Raw genomic sequence first — 14378 nt, 5'->3', positions numbered from 1 at the left:
TGTGATTTCTGCAACAAAATGGAGAGGATGTGATACTTATTAACATTTTCTTCTGTTCTCAGACTATGATGTAGATGCTCAAAGCTTGTGGCTTTGTGTAACACAGGGAGTGATGGTATTCTGACTTTTATTTCAAGTACAGCTTACATAGAACATAGCATAGCATGCAAGTGAAAGCTCATCAGCTTGTGAGGGTAAATGAATGTGCCTCTAGATTTAAAAGATTGCTTAGATAACTGTGGTTTTTAAACGAGGCATATTTTGGCAAAATTAGGATGCAGTTTTTGGATTTGAGTATATGAAATTTTTTTTCATACTCCATTAGTCTTGAGGTTATTCCAGGGCTGATAAAATTTGGAAGCAAAGCCATACCAGCCTCAGTTCTGACATTTTTTATGTGTGCTTGTTGTCTGCTTCAAAAAGTATTTGTAGTATGTAAATTACTGCCTTTATATAAACTGTTAAAAAAAATACCTGATTACCACAGTTACAATACTGATGTTTTTTTATTTCAGTTCACCAGATAGTAAATGCTAGTAAAATATTTTTACTTTAAGACCTGAGAATTTAAGGTGATAGCATCTGCCTTAAAAATGAAATTTTTCTATGTGTTTAGTAGCATTCATTATCACCTATGTTATGTTCTCTATTTAAAGCAAAGTGAAGCTAAGCATTCAGAGTAAAGACATATATTTGAGTACTCTGATACGTAAAGTGGGAATTTTGAAAATACCAGGAAATTTAAAAGCTAACTGCATTTCATGTATTTTTGCTGAATACATTTTATTTTTCTTACTAAAGAAAATTCAAACTTTTTATTCTTTGCAGACAAAACAATAAGTGTTTTCTCAATAACTTCCTCTCATAGCAAATATAACTGGTTAATTTTTACTGTTGCTACTCATAGCCTTTTTTCAGTGTGAAAGCAGGTGCAGAATATAAAATAGTGTACCAAAATGTTGCCTTTCCCCTTCCTATTAGTGGTCAAATATTTAACAAATTAAATAATGAGCAGATTCTAGCTACTGGTGAGAAGGAGAGGTTGACATAATACAGGGAATTACAGATTACTCAGTGGCTAAAGGAGTATATATGAAATAGACGTCCTGATTTATGAGAAATGCATTCTGTCAAAAAATTAAACTGGGGATTTAAATATGTATCTTTCATTCATTAAATCAGGGGGAATTGTGTTCTTTCTTTTAGCTTCTGAATGCTATTTTTAAGTAATTAATTTCAAACTGTTTAAGATGTATTAGTAAAAAGAAATGTACTGCGTCAGTTGTTGCACTTAATACTTAACGCAATTGCCATGCAATAGCTAAAGTCTCCAATGCTAGTCTTATCCTAGTGTGTTTTTCTGTATTCTGTACTGTATGCTTATTTGAGTGACCTTTTTATCACCCCTCCCTCTCAAATAATTAAGATTGAAGTAGTTCTCTTGTCCTTTCACAAGGCTAATTTAAGTATTTAGAGTGTTGTATTTAGTTATCCCTGTGCAAAGTCAGTGAATGTATTAACTCAATTTGCAAATGGTATATTTTGTCATGGAGGATTTAAGACGTGGGTATGAAGCATGAAAAGCAAATGGCCTGGGAGGTTCTTAAAGCCCATGTCTAGAGTCCCAGATCCATGTTGCCCTGTCACTGGAGCACAGCTTCATGCCTGCAGGAGTTTTGCAGACAGTTCAAGGTTAGGCTATCTCTGCACATCTCATTTCTTCTGTAACAAACAGCGTGGAGGTTCTTCAAAGAAATAACACTTTGACCCCATCTGTTTCCCACACAGTTGAGATGTGATGAGACAAAGGGGCTAGGAAAAACAGCAGGGTCTGTAGGGAGGAATTTTTGGGGCACAGGGCTTTCCCTGCAGTTCCTGTGAAGTTTGTCCACAGATTGGAGACATCTTGAAAGTTTGGAATATGCTAAAGGCTTTTGCTTTTGGGTGACCAAGCATTTACTTGCCCATTGCTTTTGTACATGCAGTGTACACACACTTGAATAAATAATTCAGAAGTCAACTAATTCTGTAAACTCCCAAAATGGCACTTTGAAGGTAACTTTCCTATTGTAATGGAACCTCCAGGAATTCTTGAAATTCTTATGTTCTGCCCTGCTTAAGGGACCTTCCATCCCCTTTGGCCCAAACAGATGCAGATCACTGGAACACTGACTTGTACATGATTTTTTTGGTGGGTTTGGGTAAAACCCTCAACTGTAACTTGCAGTTTCTGATAGCAGAAGAGCTATGCTTTCAATAAAGAAAAACTCACAGCAGACTGAGGTGTCGTAAAGATGAGAGGTAGGCTTCATGACTGGTGTTCAGAATAGTTCCTATGGATGTCAGGAGGTAACTCTTCTGTCTTTAGTGCTCCTATTGAATAAACTATGCACACAGTTTGCTTTTAAGTGTGCTTTCTCTTCAATAAGAGATGGCTTGGCACAATAAACTCATAAATACGGCATCTTTAAATGCCCCTAAGGCTAACAAAATTTAAAACAAAAGCATTGTGGATCCCTTTAATAAATACTTATCTGACTCTTCTCTCAAACCTATAAAACAAGGCTTACAAACTCTCTGGAAAGAATCCTCAGGCATCACATTATTTTTTCTTTTCCCTCTGTGCAGATGATTTTCCTAAACCACAGATAACTGTCCAGCCAGAAACCCAGTCAGCAATTAAAGGCTCCAATTTAAGTTTTGTGTGTTCGGCAGCCAGCAGCAGTGATTCCCCAATGACTTTTGCATGGAAGAAAGACAACGAATTACTGCAAGATGCTGAAATGGAGAATTACGCGCACCTCCGGGCCCAGGGTGGAGAAGTGATGGAGTACACCACCATCCTTCGACTGCGCAATGTCGAGTTCAGCAGTGAAGGGAAATACCAGTGTGTTATTTCAAATCATTTTGGTTCATCCTACTCTGTCAAAGCCAAACTTACAGTAAACAGTAAGTATGTTGTGTTTTGCTTGTGGACTTAGAATGATTTTAATCAAGATAGGTAATCATAGATTTTCCATTCTCATCATCTGCATCTTTTAGAAGATCCTTTAATATGAGATTATTTCTTAAAAATGTATTCACTTCCAAGGTCACCATTCAGTTTTACCTCTGGTCCCAGTGTGCTGAAGCATAGTATAGAAAAAAACAAATAACATACCCAATTAATAGTAAATCTGGCAAAATCAATGTTACAAGATGGAAAAATATTATCTTTTCCTCACAGGAGGTAAGCGTGTGCTCTGTTTCAAGATGCTATGGAAAGGTCATGTCGGAGGCCGTTAGCAAAAATGAGATTTTGATCTAGGTGGTCTCACATACTTCACAGTTCCCTCCCTTTCTGCTAGCTACTGATCAGTTTAGGTTGTATTTTTCTTTAGGGTTTTTAGGCCCATGAAGGGTGTTCAAGAAAATGCTGTACAAAAAAGGAAAAGTATGTTTCATGTATTGATTTTGGTATCACCGACTTTTCTTTAGTGCTTCCTTCATTTACAAAAATCCCCATGGACTTAACCGTTCGAGCCGGGGCAACAGCACGTTTGGAATGTGCTGCAGTTGGGCATCCTATCCCACAGATTGCTTGGCAGAAAGATGGTGGAACAGATTTTCCTGCAGCACGCAAGAGACGCATGCATGTCATGCCTGAAGATGATGTATTCTTTATTGTTGATGTAAAGATCGAGGACACAGGTGTTTACAGCTGTACAGCTCAAAACACTGCTGGAAGCATTTCAGCTAACGCAACATTAACAGTACTAGGTAAGGTACTGGCAAACCTTAACAGCACAATCACTATTATGATGCAAAATAATAAAAGTTATTTACATTTCTCAGTGTATACACATCTGGTATGAATAGGGTGGAGGGAAGAAGGGGCTTCTATTTTCATTTAGAGACAGTAGATTGGTTTAACTTTTGATTTCTTGACATTTTGTTAACCATTTTTATTGTAATTCTCTGAAATCTTAAGCATATATAATTTGGCCTTTTTACCTTGTAAGGTAGTCGAGTATCTCAATCAGATCAATTGACAAATTGTAGGCTTTAAGTACAAATCCTTTAGTTTCTTCTTAGAATGAGAGTAAGCTTCATTAGGCCTTACTAAGGCATTTAAATTAGCTTTTGCTTTTGAGCGATGAAGGAAAGGGACACTTCTTACTCTTGCAAGATCATTTAGAATATAAGGCTTATGCTTTCTTTTCAGAAACACCATCATTTTTGCGGCCTTTGCTGGATCGAACTGTAACAAAAGGTGAAACCGCAGTTTTGCAGTGCATTGCTGGTGGTAGCCCTCCACCCCGGCTGAACTGGACTAAAGATGACAGCCCACTCGTGGTAACAGAAAGACACTTCTTTGCTGCAGGCAATCAGTTACTAATTATTGTGGATACAGATGTAGAAGATGCTGGGAAATATACTTGTGAAATGTCTAATACGCTTGGAACGGAACGAGGCAACATCCATCTTAATGTAATTCCTACTCCCACCTGTGACTCTCCTCAAAATATTGCCCCATCACTTGATGATGATGGATGGGCCACAGTTGGCATTGTGATCATAGCTGTGGTTTGCTGTGTGGTGGGCACTTCCTTGGTGTGGGTGGTCATCATCTACCACACCAGAAGAAGAAATGAAGATTGCAGCATCACAAATACAGGTGTGTAAACTGAAGGTTTGCCTTGGAAAGGAAAGAAAAATGCTTGTGGTTGCTTTGCAGTGACTTTATTGTAGGAATATTTGTGTGCTTTGACTCAGAGGCAGAAAGGTGAATTATTTGTTACTTTCAGTGCTTTGCTGACAAGTTTAAAATGTTTCTACAAACTGAAGTATGCTGATGGCTTGGTTTTATGTGTGTTTTGCTTCCCCACAGATGAAACAAATTTGCCTACTGACATTCCAAGTTACCTGTCATCCCAGGGGACACTGGCTGAAAGGCAGGATGGATATGGCTCATCTGAAAATGGTAGTCACCATCAGTTCCTCACATTTTCTGTGGGAGGGTATTTCTTGCAGCAGAGGGACAGTAATGGTAGGTAGAAAATGCCAAGCAGATTTTTCATGTGGCTTGAGGAGCTCCAGTTTGGCTATTGTCTTTCTAATTAATAGAAATAACAGTTAAGAAGCATCTTTACTGATGTTTAATAGAGGATGTGAAATTTATTGCTTGGGATTTTTTCAACAAGATAATAACTGAAACTTGGTTCTGTTCATCCAAATGACATTATGGTGTTTATTAAATCAGGAAGTTTTTTTTCTAGTCTCAAGGGTAAATTTGAAATTAAGATGACATTTGCAAAACAAGAGTGTTCAAAAGAAATTGTGTCAGCATGACTTCCTCTCTTACAGCTTGAAAAGGGTGTTTTTAGTGGAATGTAGGCATGTGCGGTAATACCAGTGGAACTTCAGTATAACCATTTAAAGTTGTCTGTTAAAAATCATTAGGGTCAGAGTCAGTAAAGGATTTGTGGTGACTGCAAGTTAAAAGCTGCAGTACTTGACCTTTATACATATGACCCCTAAGAATCCCATACATACCTGGTCTAGGGAGGAAAAGGCACCCTGCTGGGAAAGGGCTTGGGGTTGAGATACAATCAGGAGCTGGGACAGATGGGAATGGAGTGATGGTGAGATAGTTTTGCAGTTGTAGGATAGATAGTGAGAGGAACAGCCTCCTTGTGGATCAAGAACCACAGACTGTGAGTGACCGAGACACGGACCCAGACCAGCAGGGAATCTGAAATCACTTATTCAAAGAAACGAGCTGGTTTTTATACACTTCTTCAAGATGCAGTATTTCCATATATGGTATTTTTCACTAAGCGACCTGTCACACATTGCTGCGTCAGCAGTACACTTTCTTAATGTCCTTCTGTGGGCTGATCGCGCACTGTTCAGGTGTCTGTCAGCTTCTGGCAGGCTCCTCTCTAGGGCTGTGCTGTGTGGCATCTCCTTCCACTAAGGTCAGGCAGAGACAAGCTTCTCCATGCTGCCATAGTGTTCTGCAGGCACATCCCACAGCCTGTAACCCAATTCTGTCTTATCTCTCCCTACAACAGACTGTTGTCCACAGCTGTCCACAGCTTTCAGGAACCATTGAACTGAAAATCTGTATAGCTGTTCAAGCAGCCAGTGACTCCCTCAGATTCTTCCAGTTGGGACTTTGACATTGACACTGTGCTCCAAAAGGTGTCTGTCAGACAGATCATGGACTTGTCTTCTGTACTTTAGAAGAAGGGAGTCCCTGGTTCTGATCCCTGTGATTGGTTTGGTTTTGTTTTGTTATTCAGGGATTGTATAGTGAAGCAAACTGTGACATATGCTCTGTCAAGCTAATTAATTGATCAGCTGCTGGAATTAGAATTCTCATCCAAAGGTTAGGTTAAGCAAACTCTAAACTACACTATGAAATGTAGTTGAATACATGGGGTTCTTAAAACTTACTCAAGAAACTCTAAGCTGAAGACTCAGAAAAGACTGTATGCTGACACATCATTTTTATTTTTAAGGCATTTGCCATCTAGATAACAGCAGTGAAACAGACTTGGAGGGAGTTGCAGATCCATTCCTATGCCACTATGGGACTTCGGGGACTTTGTATTTAAAAGGAAACACTTATAGTTCTGATGCATTCGAAGCATACAGTACAAGTAAGTTGTTGGGTGGAAGTTTTAGTCCTAATTCGATCTTTGTTGTGATGAATCTATATAAAATAAATTTTTCATTTCCTTTAGGTTGCAGCCCTGACCAAAGAACAGCAGGCTTAGGCCTTTATGAGTCTGGATATTTAAAAAAAAAGGAATGCTGTCAATACTCACCTCCACAGGAAGATCCCTTTGACCAGTGTGTCAGAATTATTGGGACACAGGCTGCAAGTAGCAGATTGATGAACTCTACTTACACTCAAAATGAAGGAACTGGACTGAAAAGCAAAAGTGTCAACTCAGACGTATTTGATTTAAGCAGAAGTTTGGAACCTTCATCTATTACAAGTAACAGCACTTTCATGGGTATGTTCTAGCTATTGTTTTTTATTCAAACTGCCATTGTCATTCCTGTCTTGTTTCCTACCTACGACACTAAGCAAAACTAATTTTTCAGCTTTTTCTTTCCCAAATGTTTGAAGCTAAGGAACAGGAAAGTGACTACAGTAAAACTGTGTAATGAGAATATTTCGATTACCAGATCTTAGTAGCTCACACTTATGTAAAAATCTCATCAGTGATGCAATTCTTATCTTCTGTCTTAATATAGCTGGCAGATTTCTGTGAGTGTTAGAATACGTAACTTAAATATACCTTAACAAACTTCAGGCATACCAGAAGTTTTGCCTGACAGGCAAAAGGTATGCAAGGAGGGCTCAGGGCAGGTGGAGAGACTTGAACTTGTATGCGTACGTATTGTGTAACATAGTCAACCAGAACTATTTACCCTTCAAAATAAGGCACTATGTAAAAATGCCCTCTCTATCCCTCCTTTGTCATTTTCTCATGATGTGCGTGACAAAAGAATTCCCAAAGCTTAGTTTAGGGTTTACAATTTTAATCCACATTGCAGGGAGAAGTGGGGGAAGGAGAAAAACATTGCTTTCTCCTTGAAACTCATTAAATTTTGGATGTTGGTTTGGCTGCTTGGTTTAAAACGCATATAAAACCACATACTGCTTTCATCCTTGTGATATCTTAGCGCCAAGCACAGCCCTGGTACCATGGATTGTCTCCCAGCTGGCGTGTCAGCACTGGCTGATCGAGGTCTGGGTCTGCTGGCTCTGAAGGGGACCTGGGGGAATGTTCACCACTGGGCTCTTTGTTCTCGGGAGGTGGGAAGGGAGGCACAAGCTCTGAAGTTTTCCCCCTTCAAAAGCCAGATGTTTGAATTGTAAAATGTTGCAGATGCCAGGACATCTGGCAGAGACCCTGGGACTGCACATGGCTGGCCTCCTGGCTGCCTGCCACTATTACTGTGGTGGGATTGTGCAGATAGGGTTTTAGCATGTCTCCTGCAGAAAGTAGTTCAACTGTATGTTCGTATATCCAGGAGTTAATGTCACCTCAAGGGTACATAGTCCTCTTTCTGCCCTAAAAATCTATGCAGAGTTACTTCTTTCATCAGTTCTCTGAGCGTACTACCCCACTTAAGTTGCATTGTCATTGCCTTGGATGCTTCATAATCATTAGCACTCTTCCCTCAAAGAGCCTATGGTTAGATCTTGGAGGTGGTGGCTGTATAAGAACCTGTGATATATTTCTTGTCTTTAGTTGTGGATTTGCTTCCTCAAAATGGTTGTCAAATTCAAGCCCCCTTTTGCCTGTGCAATCACAGTGAAGAAGACAGCTGGCATTAGCATCACTGTTGATGCATGAGCCAGAAAGTTCGTAGGATTTTTGGTTTTAAGACAGAATTCATTTGTAGCTTGGTGCTGTGAGGAACATCCTTTCATATTGTGTTAGGTCAAAATTGCTCTACAAGTCATTGATGCAAATAGAGATTTTGTTGAATTCCTTTTTTATTAACTTCACAGATCACAGTTTTACTTGAAACCCTTGCTTCTAGCAACTAAGCAAAAGCAGAAGTGTTGCATTCAGGTCCAAAATTTATTAAAGATTGTAGTGTTAAATTATTAATAAAAACTCGAGTTCTTCAAAGTCAGCCTGTGGCACATTGTCCTCTGAAAATAAGTCCTTACAGACACTATGACTTTTGACAGCTGTATCTTTGTTCAGTGAAAAAAGAGAAGGCCCTTCTTGTAGAGGTGTTGATCCTAGCAGCTTCCCAGTGGTGAAAAGTGACACACACTGATTGTTTCTGACTGGTAAATCCAGATAATTATTAATAAAAATTGAACTGAAATGTGGAATCGTCTTTGGGTTGCTACAGTTCTCCTTGCCCGCAACTGGCTGTGGATGATGAGTGGTGAAGGGAGCATGTGGCTATCTGCACCTTTATTGATGCTAGCCATAAGAAGATTGCTTTAGCATTCAGATTGTACTGTGGGACAATGTTGTATAACCTGACAGAGGTTGCAGGGTTACATTTTTTTTAATTCCTTTTATTTTTTCTGAACTGCATGGCAGGTTGCATGTGTCATTCATTTATTGAAGAACAAAACAGGGAGGCTGCTGTGACTTTCGCATTTGAAAGTGTCCTGTGATGCATTTGCAGTTTGGTTTGTGTTCTCACGTTCCCCCCTCACCACTCCCCCCAAAGAAAAATGGGTATGGAAGTAGTCATGAAAACAAAAGAAATGAAGTTGTGGGTGGCTATACAACTACTTGGAAATGTTTTTAATGTCTCTGGTGGCAGAATCTTGCCTTACGCTTGTGATTGCATGGATGTTAAACGGTAAAACAACGGTTAAGTAAACTCTCACTTTGATGAACTTTTGTCAATCCTTGGCTTGCATTCCAGTGTCACTTTTGGACACTAGGGTGAAACACAAAGCTTTTAGCATTAGTATTTCTGTGCTCACTCTTTCACTGTCTTTCAGGAACATTTGGAAAGCCTTTATGGAGGCCTCAGCTGGACTCTCTTACAAGCTGTAGACAGCCAGCAAGTTGCCAACCAAAAACCTCCCGTAATAGTCATCGTGTCTCACTGGACTTCGATGCAGAGGCAGATGAAGAGGGAAAGGAAAGGACAGTTTCAAAAGGAGAAAACAGCTTTTATACTTGCAAACAGTCCTTTGAAAACTTTAGGACTTCTACTTTCCAATCCTGTGATTTGGATACATAGCTCCTTTTGGACTTAATGATTTCTGGAACCAAAGAAATAATTTGACATACTACTACCTCAGTATGGAACTTTATTTAAAAAGGGAAGAAGGAGAAGAAGGGAAGAAAGAAACCACGTGATGCTGTGAAATCAGAAGAAAAAAAAAATTTTTTTCCAATAAAGCATAATTTCCAAGATGCTCTACATTGGTTATACAGGGAAAACATTCCTTATAAAAATACTATATTTGTAATTATTTTATAACTTTTTTTTAATGCAGATAATATGTTTTGTAAATTAATGGTGTAAATAATACAGCATATGTATTTCTATGTCAGACTTAATTTTCCTGAAATGAGTAGTAAGCATTCTAATTTTGTACTGTTACTTGTACCTTTTTACAAATGGAAACTCCATGCTGTTTGCAGGTATCATGCATCTTATTTGCACATTACTTTAATAAAATATGCTGCCGTGTGGTCTCTGACCCACATTAGTGTATGAAGAATGAAAAGTGTGAATTATGTTTGTAGACAGTGTTGCAAATGTAGGTGCCTTCTGATGCATGTTTGCACCTTTATTTGACTTAAACATGTACCTTTAGATTTACTATGTAAAATGTGTTCATCTTCGAAGAGTGGGTGTGGTCCCGCCACAGCTACTGGTAAGGTGGGTTGAAGCTATTTGAACCAAAACAAGGCTGTAAATTTTCCAGTGTGTGAATTCCCCTTATCAGATGTGTGCGCGCACACACTTGGTTTTCATGCCCGCAGGGCTGTAGTACCAGCAGTTTGCCCGTGCCTTTGTTAGTGTGCCTGCATCTGGTGGAGGGATATATGCAGTAGATGCACAAATTCATATCAAGCTATTAAGTAAAAGAAGAAAAAAGGCACTGGATATCTGCCTGGTAACCTCACTCTTCTCCGAGTTGCTCAGTGTCAAGTGTTTGCCAAGTACACAGTGCGTGCCTGAGTCTTTGCTTTCCCATACCCTTTCTCCCTCTTTTTTGCTTCTGCAACCACTCCCTGCTTAACACGAGGTAATCCAAGAACAAGATAATGTTTTCTTTGGTTTAATTCATGCTTCTGTTCCTTACTTGGCTGCCCTTCTCTGGTTATAGATGAGATCTGTGCTGTATTTAATTGCTCAGTCAAGTTGAGCAATTGTAAACTCTTGCTGGATTATATTTGTAGTAATGAACCCAATATCTTTAACTATACAAAGTCAGAGAAAGAGGATTGCTTACTATAAAATTGTAGTTAAAACTGAGTGAAAACACTATTTTGTTTTTCTATGTACAGATGCCTTCTTTTTTAAAAAGCCGTGAATCCTGTTGTCATCACTGCTCTAAAACAGCGAGACTTCAAAATGGTTAATTCTACAGGACATTGGCTTTTTAAATCTGCCTGCTTTGAAGGTGTAAACTTACATGGTTGCCAAATAGCTTCTTTTAAACTAAATTAAAAGCAGCTGTTAGAATAGGCCATCACAGGCATCAGGGCTAAAGCGAGAGCAAAGATTTTGTTGCCTGAACTAAGGGCTTTTAGTTGTCTGTAGCCAGAAACCTGGTACCCAGATTGCAATGCAATTTCCCTTTAATTTAGACACCAGTATTAGAGACAGGAAGTTAATCCATCCTTAGGCACTGGTGGTCTTAAGTCTACAGAATGGATTTTGCGTGTTTCAGTTGATCATATTGCCAGATTTTTTGACTTACTGTTAATTTGTCTTCATTGCTGCCAGATGCGCTGATGTGGTGACAGACATTGGTATGGGTATTTGATTATAATTAAGTGCATTTGAAAGAGATTAATTTTTCCTCAGTTAAGCACAAACCTGTAGGTCAATAAGGCAAGCAATCTAAAATTTGATTCACTAATATATCTCTCCTTTTTCTGCCCTGCACCCGCCTCCCCAATGACCCTGTTTTTAGGGAGAGGAGAGCCCGGGGCTATGATAGCTCCTGTTTATAACCAGACATTGCTTTTTTGACATATTAAAAAATACTGAAGTTAAAAACAGTAACTCCAGATTTAGTGTTTATCCTTAAGAACTCTATGTTAAAGGTCCATCATGAAAAACAAGCTTTAAATTTATTTTCTGTAGTGGGTGAAGGTTGAGAACAGTGGCAATGTCATTTTATTCCTTTTTCATCTTTTCCCTTGCGGAGATGCTAATCTTCCAAAGGCTTGGATGTCTGTACCTAAATAAATGCTCAGGGTCAATGACTTGAGTTTTAAATGCTTTCCATCAAGTTTCATTTAGCAATCTAGACATAGGATGCCTTAAATTTTTATTTCATGCCTTAAATGCCCAGAAATGGAAATGAGAGCTCCAAAGTCCTCTTTTCTGCTAGCTTGAGTTTTTGTGTTTAATAAGCGGATTGTGCTTAAATACAGTGGCAATCTGAAATTTGCAAGATAGTTGCAAATATCTTAGTAGTTCTTTTTAAGACCACTGATGTAACCAAACATCTGTTTTAAAGGCTTGCAAGTTTGCTTGCCTTCATTCTTTCTTTTTTTCTTCTCCCCTCTAAAGATGCAGATGTTAGTGAGTTGGTAGTTGGGGATATTGACCCAGCTGAAAGCTAAATCGTAAATTGATGTGATGGGAAAATAAATCGCAGCCAACCCTGAGTAAAGCTTACACTGCATCTCAAGAGTTAGAAACAAGTGTTGTGTTGCTGTATGACAAAACAGACATTTTGTGGTTTAATGACCAGCAGCAGCTGGAATCTTGCCATGGGCTCACTTAAAACTTGTAGAATGTTCTTTAAGGGTAGTATCCACTTAAAACATTTTGTTAGGTAAAGCATTATCTGTTGAACTCACATAAGCAGTTGCTGAGGTATAGTTTCTGCAAGCCCTAAATAATAATTTTAATAGTTTTAGACAGATGAGTGGAGTTACTCTTTTACCAGAATCTCTCTGGAGCGAGCATTTTCTTAACGAGTAATCGAAATGGTGTGTATGAGATGACTCTAGGGATACCTGCATTTACTGAAGGCTGTTAGAATTTCAAACACAAAAAACCTTATGGAGTACTACTGTAATGCAGCAGCAAGTGCTTTAATTTAGAATTCTTAACTGTAAGAGGATCTTGACAAATGGTAAAGTTAGGTGCAAAGTTTTCTCCAACTGAGGGCTCATTAGTTTCACCAAACATTTCTTATTTCAGTCTCGGGGATCTCTTGAACACGAAAGCTTTATTCCTTGAGCCACTTCAAAGAAGCTTAAAACTAAGACTTTAGATTTGCACTGCAAACATTTATGTTCTGCCTGTCTTACAAACCAGGACTATAATTGGGGACTGTGTTCCTTCTTGAATATAAACATAAGCAGAAATTCTGTTAGCTATTTGCAAGATTTCTTGTTGCAGGTATGACACGTCTCAGAGAATTATACTTTCTCAGTGAGGTCTATCTTTTTTTGTTCACTTTGTGTATTGCTTTGTCATAGAGAATGTGTCTTGACTACTTGGATGTTAGTTCACAGCCTTGTGAAATTATTTCGTTAAGAAAATGAGAGAGGGGAGCCTCAGCCTGTTTAATGAAGGGAAAAAAACCGTGTGTAACAAGATGCAGTTTGTGTTCATACCATTGTACTCCGATTAAGAACTTACCAGATACCTTCCTTTTTTATGTTTCAGGGAAGTGTTACAGGAAGGAATAAAAGCAACAATGTCTTGATTCATTAATGTGTGGCAAAAAGTGCTTCTCTTGGTTGTTGTGCTTAAGTATAAAGGTCGTTGTTCCCCTGAAATAAATATGTGCACACCTGACCTCTTACCAAAGGCACAGGTGGCCTCTCCTGTTTCCCCTGCTGATCTTTTTCTCATGGCTCAATAGTGCTCCCATGTCCTCAGGGGACCCTCTCTGGTAACCTACACTCCTCTGTTTCCAGTTTCTCTGCTTGCCATGTCACTGTGGTGACAGGCTGGGACAAATGGACTCAGTGTACAGAGCACAGTGCAATTGCAGACAGTAAGTGATTGTGTGCTGGAAGAGAGGAGGGAAAGTGTTGGGAGAGAGACAGGCTAGCCACAGCTTTAGGAAGAACTCGGTATGAATGTGCAGAAAATGCGTAATTCAGGGGACAGGGATAAAATATTTATAATACAATAATATGAACATAATAAAGAGCATTTCTGTACTTCACAAGCTTTACAATACTTTTTGTGTGTTTAATTCTTCTCATCCTCCGTGCTTTCAAATGCCAAAACAGCAATGCACTGAAGAGCACATCATCTGGAGAGTGACCTCTTACTGCATCAAAAATCTCCTTTTCTGGTAGGCAAGAAACAAGATCCATTTGTTATTCTGTATTTGTGTTCAAGACTAAATACTGCTGATGTGGTGCAGTTTCCCAAAGTCATGTGTTCTGTGGGGTCCACTGTGTCAGAATGCACGTGATCAATGTGACTCAAGAATGCCATGGGACAGCAGGACCTGACAGTGAAGTTGGTAGTGATTCTAAGTTCGCTGCTCATAAAACAAATTCAGGCTTTGTGACTTCAGAATTTGTTTTTCCCCCACACAACAGAGAAGAGAACCATAAATTACTCTAGGTTAGGGAATACTGAATAGCACTTCTGCATGATCCCTCTGCCTCAGCCATCAACAAGGGTATTGGTGTTATTCCTATTCAGTTTGGCTCTTGACCATGGGCTGT

General features: G+C 39.0%; 1 protein-coding gene across 5 annotated transcripts in view; it reads left to right on the top strand.

Annotated features, from left to right (window-relative positions):
* LRIG3 (leucine rich repeats and immunoglobulin like domains 3) overlaps positions 1 to 13862 on the top strand; it is a 42894-nt gene extending 29032 nt beyond the window's left edge. For 4 of the 5 annotated variants that reach the window (XM_017733168.1, XM_017733172.1, XM_017733170.1 and 1 more), the window contains 7 exons: positions 2629 to 2949; positions 3478 to 3759; positions 4205 to 4657; positions 4871 to 5029; positions 6507 to 6647; positions 6732 to 7007; positions 9485 to 13862. In XM_017733168.1, coding sequence (XP_017588657.1) covers positions 2629 to 2949; positions 3478 to 3759; positions 4205 to 4657; positions 4871 to 5029; positions 6507 to 6647; positions 6732 to 7007; positions 9485 to 9729 — 1877 coding nt within the window. In that variant the 3' untranslated portion in view covers positions 9730 to 13862. The remainder of the gene's footprint in view (positions 1 to 2628; positions 2950 to 3477; positions 3760 to 4204; positions 4658 to 4870; positions 5030 to 6506; positions 6648 to 6731; positions 7008 to 9484) is intronic. The other variant, XM_017733171.1, reaches the window with a different exon arrangement.
* Positions 13863 to 14378: the final 516 nt, after the last annotated feature.

The sequence above is a fragment of the Corvus brachyrhynchos genome, unplaced genomic scaffold, assembly GCF_000691975.1.
Source record: "Corvus brachyrhynchos isolate BGI_N302 unplaced genomic scaffold, ASM69197v1 scaffold32, whole genome shotgun sequence".
NCBI classification, from domain to species: Eukaryota; Metazoa; Chordata; class Aves; order Passeriformes; family Corvidae; genus Corvus; species Corvus brachyrhynchos.
This window is presented reverse-complemented; position numbering and strand designations above follow the sequence as displayed.